Below are 13,342 nucleotides of genomic sequence, written 5' to 3'. Positions count from 1 at the left end.
ATAGATATATCTATATATATATATATCTATATAGATATATAGATATATCTATATATAGATATATCTATATATATAGATATATAGATATATCTATATATACACACATACAGTCAGCAGTTAAATTTATGAATGTTTTATCCCAGTTATAGTTCAGATGTTTAGTTGGCTCGTACACTAACACAGATATAAAAGAGGGAGAAACACGGTGTTTAACATGAATCTCTGAGGAGAAACTGAAGGAATATCCGGTGAAATGTAAAGTTGTGTGATCTCCACAGAAAGAACATCAGTGGTCTTTTCCTGGGCCGGTCCAGTGGGGCCACAGTGCTGTCGGGCTCCATCGCTGGTCTTGAAGGCAGCTCCCAGCTTGCCTTGCGAAGAGCTACAAGCATGAGGAAGACCTTCACCGCTGGTGTTGCTGCTGTGAAGAAGAAGAGTCTCTGCATCCAGGTCAAACTCCAAGTGGTGAGTAAAGGAGCAGAAGTGGTTAATCCTGCATGGAGGGAACAGGAAGTGGTTAATCCTGCATGGAGGGAACAGGAAGTGGTTAATCCTGCATGGGGGGAACAGGAAGTGGTTAATCCTGCATGGGGGGAACAGGAAGTGGTTAATCCTGCATGGAGGGAACAGGAAGTGGTTAATCCTGCATGGGGGGAACAGGAAGTGGTTAATCCTGCATGGAGGGAACAGGAAGTGGTTAATCCTGCATGGAGGGAACAGGAAGTGGTTAATCCTGCATGGGGGGAACAGGAAGTGGTTAATCCTGCATGGAGGGAACAGGAAGTGGTTAATCCTGCATGGAGGGAACAGGAAGTGGTTAATCCTGCATGGGGGGAACAGGAAGTGGTTAATCCTGCATGGGGGGAACAGGAAGTGGTTAATCCTGCATGGAGGGAACAGGAAGTGGTTAATCCTGCATGGAGGGAACAGGAAGTGGTTAATCCTGCATGGGGGGAACAGGAAGTGGTTAATCCTGCATGGAGGGAACAGGAAGTGGTTAATCCTGCATGGAGGGAACAGGAAGTGGTTAATCCTGCATGGAGGGAACAGGAAGTGGTTAATCCTGCATGGGGGGAACAGGAAGTGGTTAATCCTGCATGGGGGGAACAGGAAGTGGTTAATCCTGCATGGAGGGAACAGGAAGTGGTTAATCCTGCATGGGGGGAACAGGAAGTGGTTAATCCTGCATGGGGGGAACAGGAAGTGGTTAATCCTGCATGGAGGGAACAGGAAGTGGTTAATCCTGCATGGGGGGAACAGGAAGTGGTTAATCCTGCATGGAGGGAACAGGAAGTGGTTAATCCTGCATGGGGGGAACAGGAAGTGGTTAATCCTGCATGGGGGGAACAGGAAGTGGTTAATCCTGCATGGGGGGAACAGGAAGTGGTTAATCCTGCATGGGGGGAACAGGAAGTGGTTAATCCTGCATGGGGGGAACAGGAAGTGGTTAATCCTGCATGGGGGGAACAGGAAGTGGTTAATCCTGCATGGGGGGAACAGGAAGTGGTTAATCCTGCATGGGGGGAACAGGAAGTGGTTAATCCTGCATGGGGGGAACAGGAAGTGGTTAATCCTGCATGGGGGGAACAGGAAGTGGTTAATCCTGCATGGGGGGAACAGGAAGTGGTTAATCCTGCATGGGGGGAACAGGAAGTGGTTAATCCTGCATGGGGGGAACAGGAAGTGGTTAATCCTGCATGGGGGGAACAGGAAGTGGTTAATCCTGCATGGGGGGAACAGGAAGTAGTTAATCCTGCATGGAGGGAACAGGAAGTGGTTAATCCTGCATGGAGGGAACAGGAAGTGGTTAATCCTGCATGGGGGGAACAGGAAGTGGTTAATCCTGCATGGGGGGAACAGGAAGTGGTTAATCCTGCATGGGGGGAACAGGAAGTGGTTAATCCTGCATGGAGGGAACAGGAAGTGGTTAATCCTGCATGGATGGAACAGGAAGTGGTTAATCCTGCATGGAGGGAACAGGAAGTGGTTAATCCTGCATGGGGGGAACAGGAAGTGGTTAATCCTGCATGGGGGGAACAGGAAGTGGTTAATCCTGCATGGAGGGAACAGGAAGTGGTTAATCCTGCATGGGGGGAACAGGAAGTGGTTAATCCTGCATGGGGGGAACAGGAAGTGGTTAATCCTGCATGGGGGGAACAGGAAGTGGTTAATCCTGCATGGGGGGAACAGGAAGTGGTTAATCCTGCATGGGGGGAACAGGAAGTAGTTAATCCTGCATGGAGGGAACAGGAAGTGGTTAATCCTGCATGGGGGGAACAGGAAGTGGTTAATCCTGCATGGGGGGAACAGGAAGTAGTTAATCCTGCATGGAGGGAACAGGAAGTGGTTAATCCTGCATGGAGGGAACAGGAAGTGGTTAATCCTGCATGGGGGGAACAGGAAGTGGTTAATCCTGCATGGAGGGAACAGGAAGTGGTTAATCCTGCATGGGGGGAACAGGAAGTGGTTAATCCTGCATGGGGGGAACAGGAAGTGGTTAATCCTGCATGGAGGGAACAGGAAGTGGTTAATCCTGCATGGGGGGAACAGGAAGTGGTTAATCCTGCATGGAGGGAACAGGAAGTGGTTAATCCTGCATGGAGGGAACAGGAAGTGGTTAATCCTGCATGGGGGGAACAGGAAGTGGTTAATCCTGCATGGGGGGAACAGGAAGTGGTTAATCCTGCATGGGGGGAACAGGAAGTGGTTAATCCTGCATGGAGGGAACAGGAAGTGGTTAATCCTGCATGGAGGGAACAGGAAGTGGTTAATCCTGCATGGAGGGAACAGGAAGTGGTTAATCCTGCATGGAGGGAACAGGAAGTGGTTAATCCTGCATGGGGGGAACAGGAAGTAGTTAATCCTGCATGGAGGGTACAGGAAGTGGTTAATCCTGCATGGGGGGAACAGGAAGTGGTTAATCCTGCATGGAGGGAACAGGAAGTAGTTAATCCTGCATGGAGGGAACAGGAAGTGGTTAATCCTGCATGGGGGGAACAGGAAGTGGTTAATCCTGCATGGGGGGAACAGGAAGTAGTTAATCCTGCATGGAGGGAACAGGAAGTGGTTAATCCTGCATGGAGGGAACAGGAAGTGGTTAATCCTGCATGGAGGGAACAGGAAGTGGTTAATCCTGCATGGAGGGAACAGGAAGTGGTTAATCCTGCATGGGGGGAACAGGAAGTAGTTAATCCTGCATGGAGGGAACAGGAAGTGGTTAATCCTGCATGGGGGGAACAGGAAGTGGTTAATCCTGCATGGGGGGAACAGGAAGTAGTTAATCCTGCATGGAGGGAACAGGAAGTGGTTAATCCTGCATGGAGGGAACAGGAAGTGGTTAATCCTGCATGGAGGGAACAGGAAGTGGTTAATCCTGCATGGGGGGAACAGGAAGTGGTTAATCCTGCATGGAGGGAACAGGAAGTGGTTAATCCTGCATGGGGGGAACAGGAAGTGGTTAATCCTGCATGGAGGGAACAGGAAGTGGTTAATCCTGCATGGGGGGAACAGGAAGTGGTTAATCCTGCATGGGGGGAACAGGAAGTGGTTAATCCTGCATGGGGGGAACAGGAAGTGGTTAATCCTGCATGGAGGGAACAGGAAGTGGTTAATCCTGCATGGAGGGAACAGGAAGTGGTTAATCCTGCATGGGGGGAACAGGAAGTGGTTAATCCTGCATGGAGGGAACAGGAAGTGGTTAATCCTGCATGGGGGGAACAGGAAGTGGTTAATCCTGCATGGAGGGAACAGGAAGTGGTTAATCCTGCATGGAGGGAACAGGAAGTGGTTAATCCTGCATGGAGGGAACAGGAAGTGGTTAATCCTGCATGGAGGGAACAGGAAGTGGTTAATCCTGCATGGGGGGAACAGGAAGTGGTTAATCCTGCATGGAGGGAACAGGAAGTGGTTAATCCTGCATGGGGGGAACAGGAAGTGGTTAATCCTGCATGGGGGGAACAGGAAGTGGTTAATCCTGCATGGAGGGAACAGGAAGTGGTTAATCCTGCATGGAGGGAACAGGAAGTGGTTAATCCTGCATGGAGGGAACAGGAAGTGGTTAATCCTGCATGGAGGGAACAGGAAGTGGTTAATCCTGCATGGGGGGAACAGGAAGTGGTTAATCCTGCATGGAGGGAACAGGAAGTGGTTAATCCTGCATGGAGGGAACAGGAAGTGGTTAATCCTGCATGGGGGGAACAGGAAGTGGTTAATCCTGCATGGAGGGAACAGGAAGTGGTTAATCCTGCATGGGGGGAACAGGAAGTGGTTAATCCTGCATGGAGGGAACAGGAAGTGGTTAATCCTGCATGGAGGGAACAGGAAGTGGTTAATCCTGCATGGGGGGAACAGGAAGTGGTTAATCCTGCATGGAGGGAACAGGAAGTGGTTAATCCTGGTCAGAAGGAGAAACATGAAAGCCAACTAAGGTCTGGTGGATGTTGGATCCGGGTCCATAATTCTTTTTACTGCACACCGGATCTTTCTGTCAGGAAATCTTTATGTGGAGCTTTCGTCGTGCTTTTGGAAGACTTATTATTCCCCCTCTCCTAATCATTAAAATACAGCAACTCTTAAACTTTTGAATTCCTTTGAAATTTCGGTAAATGAACAACATGAACATGTTAACATATAGTGACTGTTGTTAACAAGGTTAAACAATCTCTGCAGGCATGGATGGATGAACACAGGCATGTTTTTGTGTTGGAATCATTTAACATGTTTTTATTTTTAACTGGTTTACATGCAGTGGGTCTATAGAGTTTTACTTCCTACGTGAACTATCGTTGTTGACAATGTCACGTAAAGATATTCACCGTAGCGGCTCACGTCTCACGTATGTGTCTCCAAACTCCATCAAGTGTTTGGCAGGAAACTTTCAGGAAGAGGGATTTTTCTAAAGACATCTAGAGAGGAACAGACACTGAGCTTCACTGTGACGAAGGCGTTTATCAGACTCAGGACCTGCTTGTGGTTTCGTCCTCTGTATTTAGGATGGTTTGATTGACATGGTGCGGCGTTCCAAAATCCACTTCGTCCACTGTCTGCTGCCTAAAGCGGAGGCGTTGGGAGGAAATGACTTCCGTTCAACACACGGAGAAAGCCCCGACTCCGGTCTCATGACTCTGGATGTGAGTCTCCTGAGAGCTCAGCTCAGAGGATCGAAGCTGTTGGATGCTCTGCGTATCTACAGACAAGGTGAGGAAAACATGTCAGACATCTGTGTATATCCCATCCCATTTTACAGCCATAAAGACCAGTACGACTTACTGGACTGTTAAAAAGTGTTCTTTTTACTCATTGGTCTATGGTTGCATATTTAAAGGGGTAGTGCACCCAATAATATTTCAGAGCTCTAAACAACAAAGTATAACGTCATTATAACATTTATACAGTTGTTAAAATGTATTTCTAACATTTACTTATTAAATGCAAACAACCAAGTCGTGCTGTCTGTCGGCTCGCCGTTTAAGTGCGTTATTACCACTACGGAAGCCACAGAGAGTCACAAATGTGAAAATATCAGCATGTCGCCCACCAGAGTGTCCCGCCAGGTGATGGGAATGATACATACTTCTGTCTCATAATGCTGCTGTGGTGCCAGTGGCATCACAAGGAGAACAGGACAATGATTAAAACGCTTTAACCATGGATCATGTAACAGGCAGAAAGGATGTAAATGATTATAGACATAAACTAAAATTGAAAATTCAGAGAGAACAATGGAGCAGGCAGCTTAAACCAGAAAGTGTTTGCTGTCTCCTTCACCTCCAGGCTACCCAGACCACATGGTGTTCTCTGAGTTCCGTCGCCGCTTCGACGTCCTGGCGCCCCATCTGACAAAGAAACATGGCCGCAACTACATCGTCCCAGATGAGAAGAGGGTGAGTGGCCAGGAGGCTGCTGTGTGGAGGAAGCTGATTTACTGAAACTGTCCCCGGAAACCGTCAAGTCTCTCAGGATCTCTGACAGTCCCTGGAGATTGCCAAGAATCCTTGAGAATGGCCTGGAATCCTGAGGAACCAAAACTCTCTGAACGGGTTTTACAGAAGGATCTTAGTTTGTTCCTGAGATGGGTGTGTTGTGGAGTTGCATGATGGGGTTCTCCTTTAGACCCCCACGCTGTGGACAGCATGCCGGCATCAGGCCGTGGCTGCTCGGATGTTTATCACTCCTGTTGCTGAGGGGAAGCCCACAATGATCTGATCTGCTGCTGGTTCTGCTGTTTTGCAGGCGGTTGAGGACTTACTGGAGTCTTTGGAGCTGGAGAAGAGCAGCTACCACATGGGGCTGAGCAGGGTGAGTCTGCATGTGTTACTGCCGTTACTACATATGTCTCTGTTCAGTTCTCCACCCATGACTCTTGTAAGATTTTTTTTTAGTAAAATAAGATGAGAACTTAAAGCTAGTAGATGAGACACATCCAGGCGTTTCACAGCTGAGTTAATGATGCTTTTGTCACTAAGTTATGGTAACTAGTCAACAGAGTGAGAAGTGAGAGTTTGTGAATGTTGGGACTTCTGAAGTTCATGTTCCTTTCAAGGCTCCAGAACTGACTGGAAAAATGAACAAAGTGGATCAGTTTTAATCTGCTCGGTCACTTCAGATGTGTTCAGCTGCCGACTTCAGATCAATGTCCAGAATTCACCTCTTTTATCCCGTCTTCAGTCTTATTGACTCAGTAGTCTCACAACTCACAAACTGCAGGAGCTGCTGGCCCCTGAACATGAAGGACAGTGTGGAGGACTGGTGAACGGGGAACGAGAGGGACATGATGTAGCTACGTTTTGGAGCTTGGTTAGAAGTGTGGCTTCATCAGTCCTGGGTGCATTCATCCTATCTGAAGTGTTCCTTTCCTTCTGAAGGTGTTCTTCAGAGCAGGAACTCTGTCCAAGCTGGAGGAGCAGCGGGATGTCCAGACCAGAAGGAACATCTCTCTGTTCCAGGCTGCCTGCAGAGGATATCTGGCCAGACAGGCCTTCAAGAAGCGGAAGGTAAAGATGTCACAGAGTCATTGTTATAATCACACGCTAGAAATAAGAACCGTTAGCTGTTCATGCATGCAGGAAACGACACACGAGGAAGAATGTACCTTTTTAATTACAAAGGAATGAAACTACGCAGCTCCTCAGTTCAGTTCAATTCATTTAATTTCAATTAAATTCATTTTAGTTAAGTTAAATTCAATTAATTTCAATTCAGGTCAATTCAATCCAACTCAGTTTAATCAAACTGAATCAAATTGAATTGAAGTGAATTCAGAATATCCGTAAAGAGGAGTTTAAAACCAACGACGTGCTTCAGAACAACAACTGCAGTTAACAGATACAGGACCTGCTCTTCATAGTTCCATGGAGTCAATGAGAATTCAAAGATGGAAAAGATTCAGAAGTGTCGCTGATTTACAGCAAAAGACAAGGAAAGTGGCGACACCCACTCCCACAGTGGCCTGGGTCACGTTGGAAGAAGTCAGACTCATGCTGTTCAGAGGAAGAGATCCAGACTGAGTCATTGATGAACGGTGTGAAGTGATCCTTCACACATCGGGGCAGTGTCATGGTTTCACTGTGTTCTCGTCATCTTTAGCTCCTGTTTTCTCTTTTACTTGTGTGTTCTGTTTAGCTTTGTATTTTCTGTTTCTTAGGACAGCAGCTCTGATGTGTTTATTCAGCCCACCTGTGCCTCTTTACTACTTTGTTTTGTTTGTTTCTCTTTAGTGTTGTTGTTGTTGTTGTTGTTGTTGTTCATGCTGTGACTTTTAGTTTTTGTCATGAAATCCTTTTCCCTGCTCTGGTTCGTCCTCACGACCACATCTTCCTACAGGCTGTAGTAGACTGACAGAATGCTCCTGTCCTCCATGAAATATATATATATTCATTCATATTAATCTATATGATGCTGTAAAATGTTTCACCCTGTTTTTATGGTTCTGTTTGTCTGTTCATTTTACATAAAGAAAATGCCTTGCCTTGTTTTTTTTTTAATTGTCTCTATGAGATGTTTTAACCTTTTTTTGGCCAAGGTAAATTTTTCACTGCAAATATCAGAAGACACATCACAAATAAAGATGTTAACAATGAATCTCTGCAGCCTAAATCAGCAGTTGTTCCTGTAAAGGGAATCTAATAATCAGAGAAGGTATTTTAATCTGCCATAACTGACTGAGTGATCTGTCACTCCTGCGTCGGTGTGAACACAGAGCTGCTTTTCAGACAAATAGGGTGAACTGGGATCATTCCCCTCTCATGGCACACTGTGTGCTGCAGCACACTGGTTTATAACGCTGGACTGGTGTTTACAGAGGGGAGCTATGGTCTGAAGGGTCACCGTTAAAAAGTTCAACTAGGAAGACTTATGATAACATAATAATAATAATATTAATATAATTAATTAATTCATATTATTGATAATAATATTGTTGTTTTTCCACACTGTCTCATTCATTAATCCCCAGAAGTCTCCTCTGATTCTCATCTTCTTGTTTTCATAAACGTCTCAACATGGTAGAGTTCTTCTGTATTTATTTGTCAAAACAGCTGACAGTCATTCAAACTGATCTTATGTGAGACAGATCCAGGATTTAGCCATCCGCTGCATCCAGAAGAACATCAAGAAGAACCGTGGTGTCAAAGGCTGGCCGTGGTGGAAGCTGTTCACTGTGGTCAGACCTCTGATAGAAGTCCAGCTGACTGAGGAGCAGATCCGTGGAAAAGATGTGAGTTTTCACATGATCATCTCACTGTGGTGAAGTCGATGACAATATGTTAAAGATGTGCTGCTCCACTTCTTCATTTGCAGCTATAAAAGACATGACCTGTTTGCAGGCAGGTACGCAGCAGCCACTCAGTCTTCAACTCCATGTCTGTTTTCTCTCAGGAGGAGATCCAACACCTGAAGCAGAAGCTGGAGAAGGTGGAGAAGGAAAGGAACGAGCTGAGGCTGAACAGTGACCGTCTGGAGAGCAGGGTAAACTCACGGATTGGAAAAATAAAATGTTCATTAGATGGGGAATATTTTAATCTGTCAGTGTAGGAAAAAACAACTTGATTCTCAGACACTAGACCGCTTGTATCATTGTGAATGATCCATGATTACATCATTATTTATCTCATTTTCATCATTAAAAGAGAAAGCGACCTCTAGTGTTTTTTTTTAAGTCAGTTATCTTTGTTAGGTCATTGGGAGGAAAATGAGTACAGCATACTACAAAAAACAAGAAACTAAAGTGTAACAGCTGCAGACTCAACATTAGGAGCATCTAAATAATAATACAATATACCATATAATTTAAGTGTTAAACAGGAAATTGTAGAGTAAAAATCTAAGAGAGATGAAACTGTCACAGATGATGTCTGATCAAGTCTGTATAATGAAATGAGATTATTTGGAGAAGTTAAAATGGTTAATATTTAGGCCAGTTCTCTCTTCTTAACTTCCCTTTCTGGTTTTCCCTGTAATGATTTTAAAGTGTTTGGTATGAATTAAGGATGTTTTCACACTGATGTCAATCCTTGATAACATTTCCATTTAGCTGCATCATCACAAAATAGCCTGTTACACATGAAAGCATTTAAAATTTGGTAAATAAACTAAAAATACATTTAACTTACAATGAATAAAAGATTAATTTTCCATGAACTGTTAAGGCTAGTGGAAACACAGGCTGGAAGGAAGATCCGCAAAGACATAATGTTTATTTAGGAGAAACAAGGATCCTGGAGTATTGGAAAACAGCAGATGCAGAGGACAGAGTCACGTTATCGGCTTGTTCATGTTCTCTCTGTTCTGCTTCTGATCGTTTTCAGCTAGCAGGTTGCTCCAAAGCTGGTTGATTGTAAAACTGTTATTTGATAATTATGTTTGATGCCTTGGTCTGATGTCAGCCAAACTGGAAGATTTTATTCTTTGTCCAGATAAGGATGGAATCAGGAAAAAGTTCAGACTTTTCTGGAGACTTCTCTAAAAATGTTCTTTCAATAGAGTTCTGACTTTTGAGATTTGTTTTCTTTGAGGTTCAAGACTCTCCAATCCAACTTTCAGAACAAATCAATTCTCTGACATGTAAACGAATAAAATATGTAAAACTGTTTGACATATTTAACATGATAAACTGTGTTTTCCATCAGATCACAGAGCTGTCGTCAGAGCTGGCCGATGAGAGAAACACTGCTGAATCTGCCTCCCAGCTGCTGGAAGCAGAAACTTCTGAGAGACTGCGATTTGAAAAAGACATGAAAGACCTGCAGGTAAAACACCTAATATCTTTATTTAACAGCATCAGTCAGTAAAATACCTGAACATCCATCTATAATACCTGAACATTCATCTATAATACCTGAACATCCATCTATAATAACTGAACATCCATCTATAATACCTGAACATTCATCTATAATAACTGAACATCCATCTATAATACCTGAACATCCATCTATAATACCTGAACATCCATCTATAATACCTGAACATCCATCTATAATAACTGAACATCCATCTATAATACCTGAACATCCATCTATAATACCTGAACATCCATCTATAATACCTGAACATTCATCTATAATAACTGAACATCCATCTATAATACCTGAACATCCATCTATAATAACTGAACATCCATCTATAATACCTGAACATCCATCTATAATAACTGAACATCCATCTATAATACCTGAACATCCATCTATAATACCTGAACATCCATCTATAATACCTGAACATCCATCTATAATACCTGAACATCCATCTATAATACCTGAACATCCATCTATAACACCTGAACATCCATCTATAATACCTGAACATCCATCTATAATACCTGAACATCCATCTATAATACCTGAACATCCATCTATAATACCTGAACATCCATCTATAATACCTGAACATCCATCTATAATAACTGAACATCCATCTATAATACCTGAACATCCATCTATAATAACTGAACATCCATCTATAATAACTGAACATCCATCTATAATACCTGAACATCCATCTATAATACCTGAACATCCATCTATAATACCTGAACATCCATCTATAATACCTGAACATCCATCTATAATACCTGAACATCCATCTATAACACCTGAACATCCATCTATAATACCTGAACATCCATCTATAATACCTGAACATCCATCTATAATACCTGAACATCCATCTATAACACCTGAACATCCATCTATAATACCTGAACATCCATCTATAATACCTGAACATCCATCTATAACACCTGAACATCCATCTATAATACCTGAACATCCATCTATAATACCTGAACATCCATCTATAATACCTGAACATCCATCTATAATACCTGAACATCCATCTATAATACCTGAACATCCATCTATAATACCTGAACATCCATCTATAATACCTGGACATCCATCTATAATACCTGAACATCCATCTATAACACCTGAACATCCATCTATAATACCTGAACATCCATCTATAATACCTGAACATCCATCTATAACACCTGAACATCCATCTATAATACCTGAACATCTATCTATAATACCTGAACATCCATCTATAATACCTGAACATCCATCTATAATAACCGAACATCCATCTATAATAACCGAACATCCATCTATAATAACCGAACATCCATCTATAATACCTGAACATCCATCTATAATACCTGAACATCCATCTATAATACCTGAACATCCATCTATAATAACTGAACATCCATCTATAACACCTGAACATCTATCTATAATACCTGAACATCCATCTATAATACCTGAACATCCATCTATAATACCTGAACATCCATCTATAATACCTGAACATCCATCTATAATAACTGAACATCCATCTATAATACCTGAACATCCATCTATAATACCTGAACATCCATCTATAATACCTGAACATCCATCTATAATACCTGAACATCCATCTATAATACCTGAACATCCATCTATAACACCTCAACATCCATCTATAATAACTGAACATCCATCTATAATACCTGAACATCCATCTATAATACCTGAACATCCATCTATAATACCTGAACATCCATCTATAATACCTGAACATCCATCTATAACACCTGAACATCCATCTATAACACCTGAACATCCATCTATAACACCTGAACATCCATCTATAATACCTGAACATCCATCTATAATACCTGAACATCCATGTAAAAGGAAACAAACATGACACATGGCGGCAAGCAGAAATCCCTTAGACCACTGTCAGTGTATTTTAAAAAGCTAATTTCATAATTCGAGCTTCAATAGTTTTATATTTAATATATGTTTATTTAAATTTAGTGAGTGAGAAAACAAGCCGTAAAGAAATTTCTTAGTTTAGTGACTTTTACTCTGAAAAAATTGGTCATTGCAGCAACCAAGTTTCAGGTTTATTTAAAGATGTAAGGGTTTCTGCAGCTCCTAAATTCTTAATTTTTATTTTATTAGAACAAATATTTTTATTTTAGATATTTTCTGTAACACTTTTGGTATTACAGGTGATGTTCTGCTTTTTGCCTTTATGACTTTGAGATCTGCCTGAACTCCTCGTTACACCAGCTTCCTAATTTTCATAGACGATGCGTTGTCTGCTACCTTCATACTCAGAATCACCATCTCATTTATTAGAATCAGAACTTAATCTGATGAGCCAAATGTTGCTCATTCAAGTACAAACCAGTAGCAATTATCTCTGACTTCTGGCCTCTGACTTTGGTCTGTTGGTCTTTTGTTTCTGGACTTTGACTTTGGACTGCTAGTCTTTTGTTTCTGGGCTCTGACTTTGGACTGCTGGTCTTTTATTTTTGGACTCTGACTTCGGACTGCTGGCTTCTGGCCTCTGACTTTGGACTGCTGGTAATTTTTTTCTGACTTCTGACTTCGGACTCTTGGTCCCTCGTTTCTCGCCTTTGACTTTGGATCGCTAGTCTTTTGTTTCGGGGTCTGACTTTGGACTGCTGGTCTTTTATTTCTGATTTCTGACGTTGGACTGTTGGTCGCTCGTTTCTGGCCTCTGATATTGGACTGCTGGTCTTTGGCTTCTGGCCTCTGACTTTAGACTGCTGGTCTTTGGCTTCTGGCCTCTGATATTGGACTGCTGGTCTTTGGCTTCTGGCCTCTGATATTGGACCGCTGGTCTTTGGCTTCTGGCCTCTGACTTTAGACTGTTGGTCTTTGGCTTCTGGCCTCTGACTTTGGACTGCTGGTCTTTGGCTTCTGGCCTCTGACTTTGGACTGCTGGTCTTTGGCTTCTGGCCTCTTACTTTAGACTGCTGGTCTTTGGCTTCTGGCCTCTGACTTTAGACTGCTGGTCTTTGGCTTCTGGCCTCTGATACTGG

General features: G+C 43.0%; 1 protein-coding gene across 5 annotated transcripts in view; it reads left to right on the top strand.

The window, feature by feature from the left end:
• myo18ab (myosin XVIIIA b) overlaps positions 1 to 13,342 on the top strand; it is a 103,597-nt gene that overhangs the window by 55,699 nt on the left and 34,556 nt on the right. For all 5 annotated transcript variants that reach the window (XM_079246676.1, XM_079246675.1, XM_079246674.1 and 2 more), the window contains 8 exons: positions 279 to 465; positions 4,992 to 5,196; positions 5,773 to 5,882; positions 6,232 to 6,297; positions 6,864 to 6,992; positions 8,570 to 8,713; positions 8,875 to 8,964; positions 10,125 to 10,244. In XM_079246676.1, coding sequence (XP_079102802.1) covers positions 279 to 465; positions 4,992 to 5,196; positions 5,773 to 5,882; positions 6,232 to 6,297; positions 6,864 to 6,992; positions 8,570 to 8,713; positions 8,875 to 8,964; positions 10,125 to 10,244 — 1,051 coding nt within the window. The remainder of the gene's footprint in view (positions 1 to 278; positions 466 to 4,991; positions 5,197 to 5,772; positions 5,883 to 6,231; positions 6,298 to 6,863; positions 6,993 to 8,569; positions 8,714 to 8,874; positions 8,965 to 10,124; positions 10,245 to 13,342) is intronic.

This window comes from Telmatherina bonti (assembly GCF_933228915.1).
Source record: "Telmatherina bonti genome assembly, chromosome: 9".
Taxonomy (NCBI): domain Eukaryota; kingdom Metazoa; phylum Chordata; class Actinopteri; order Atheriniformes; family Telmatherinidae; genus Telmatherina; species Telmatherina bonti.
The sequence above is the reverse complement of the archived record's forward strand: the minus strand, read 5'-3'. Positions and strand labels throughout refer to the sequence as shown.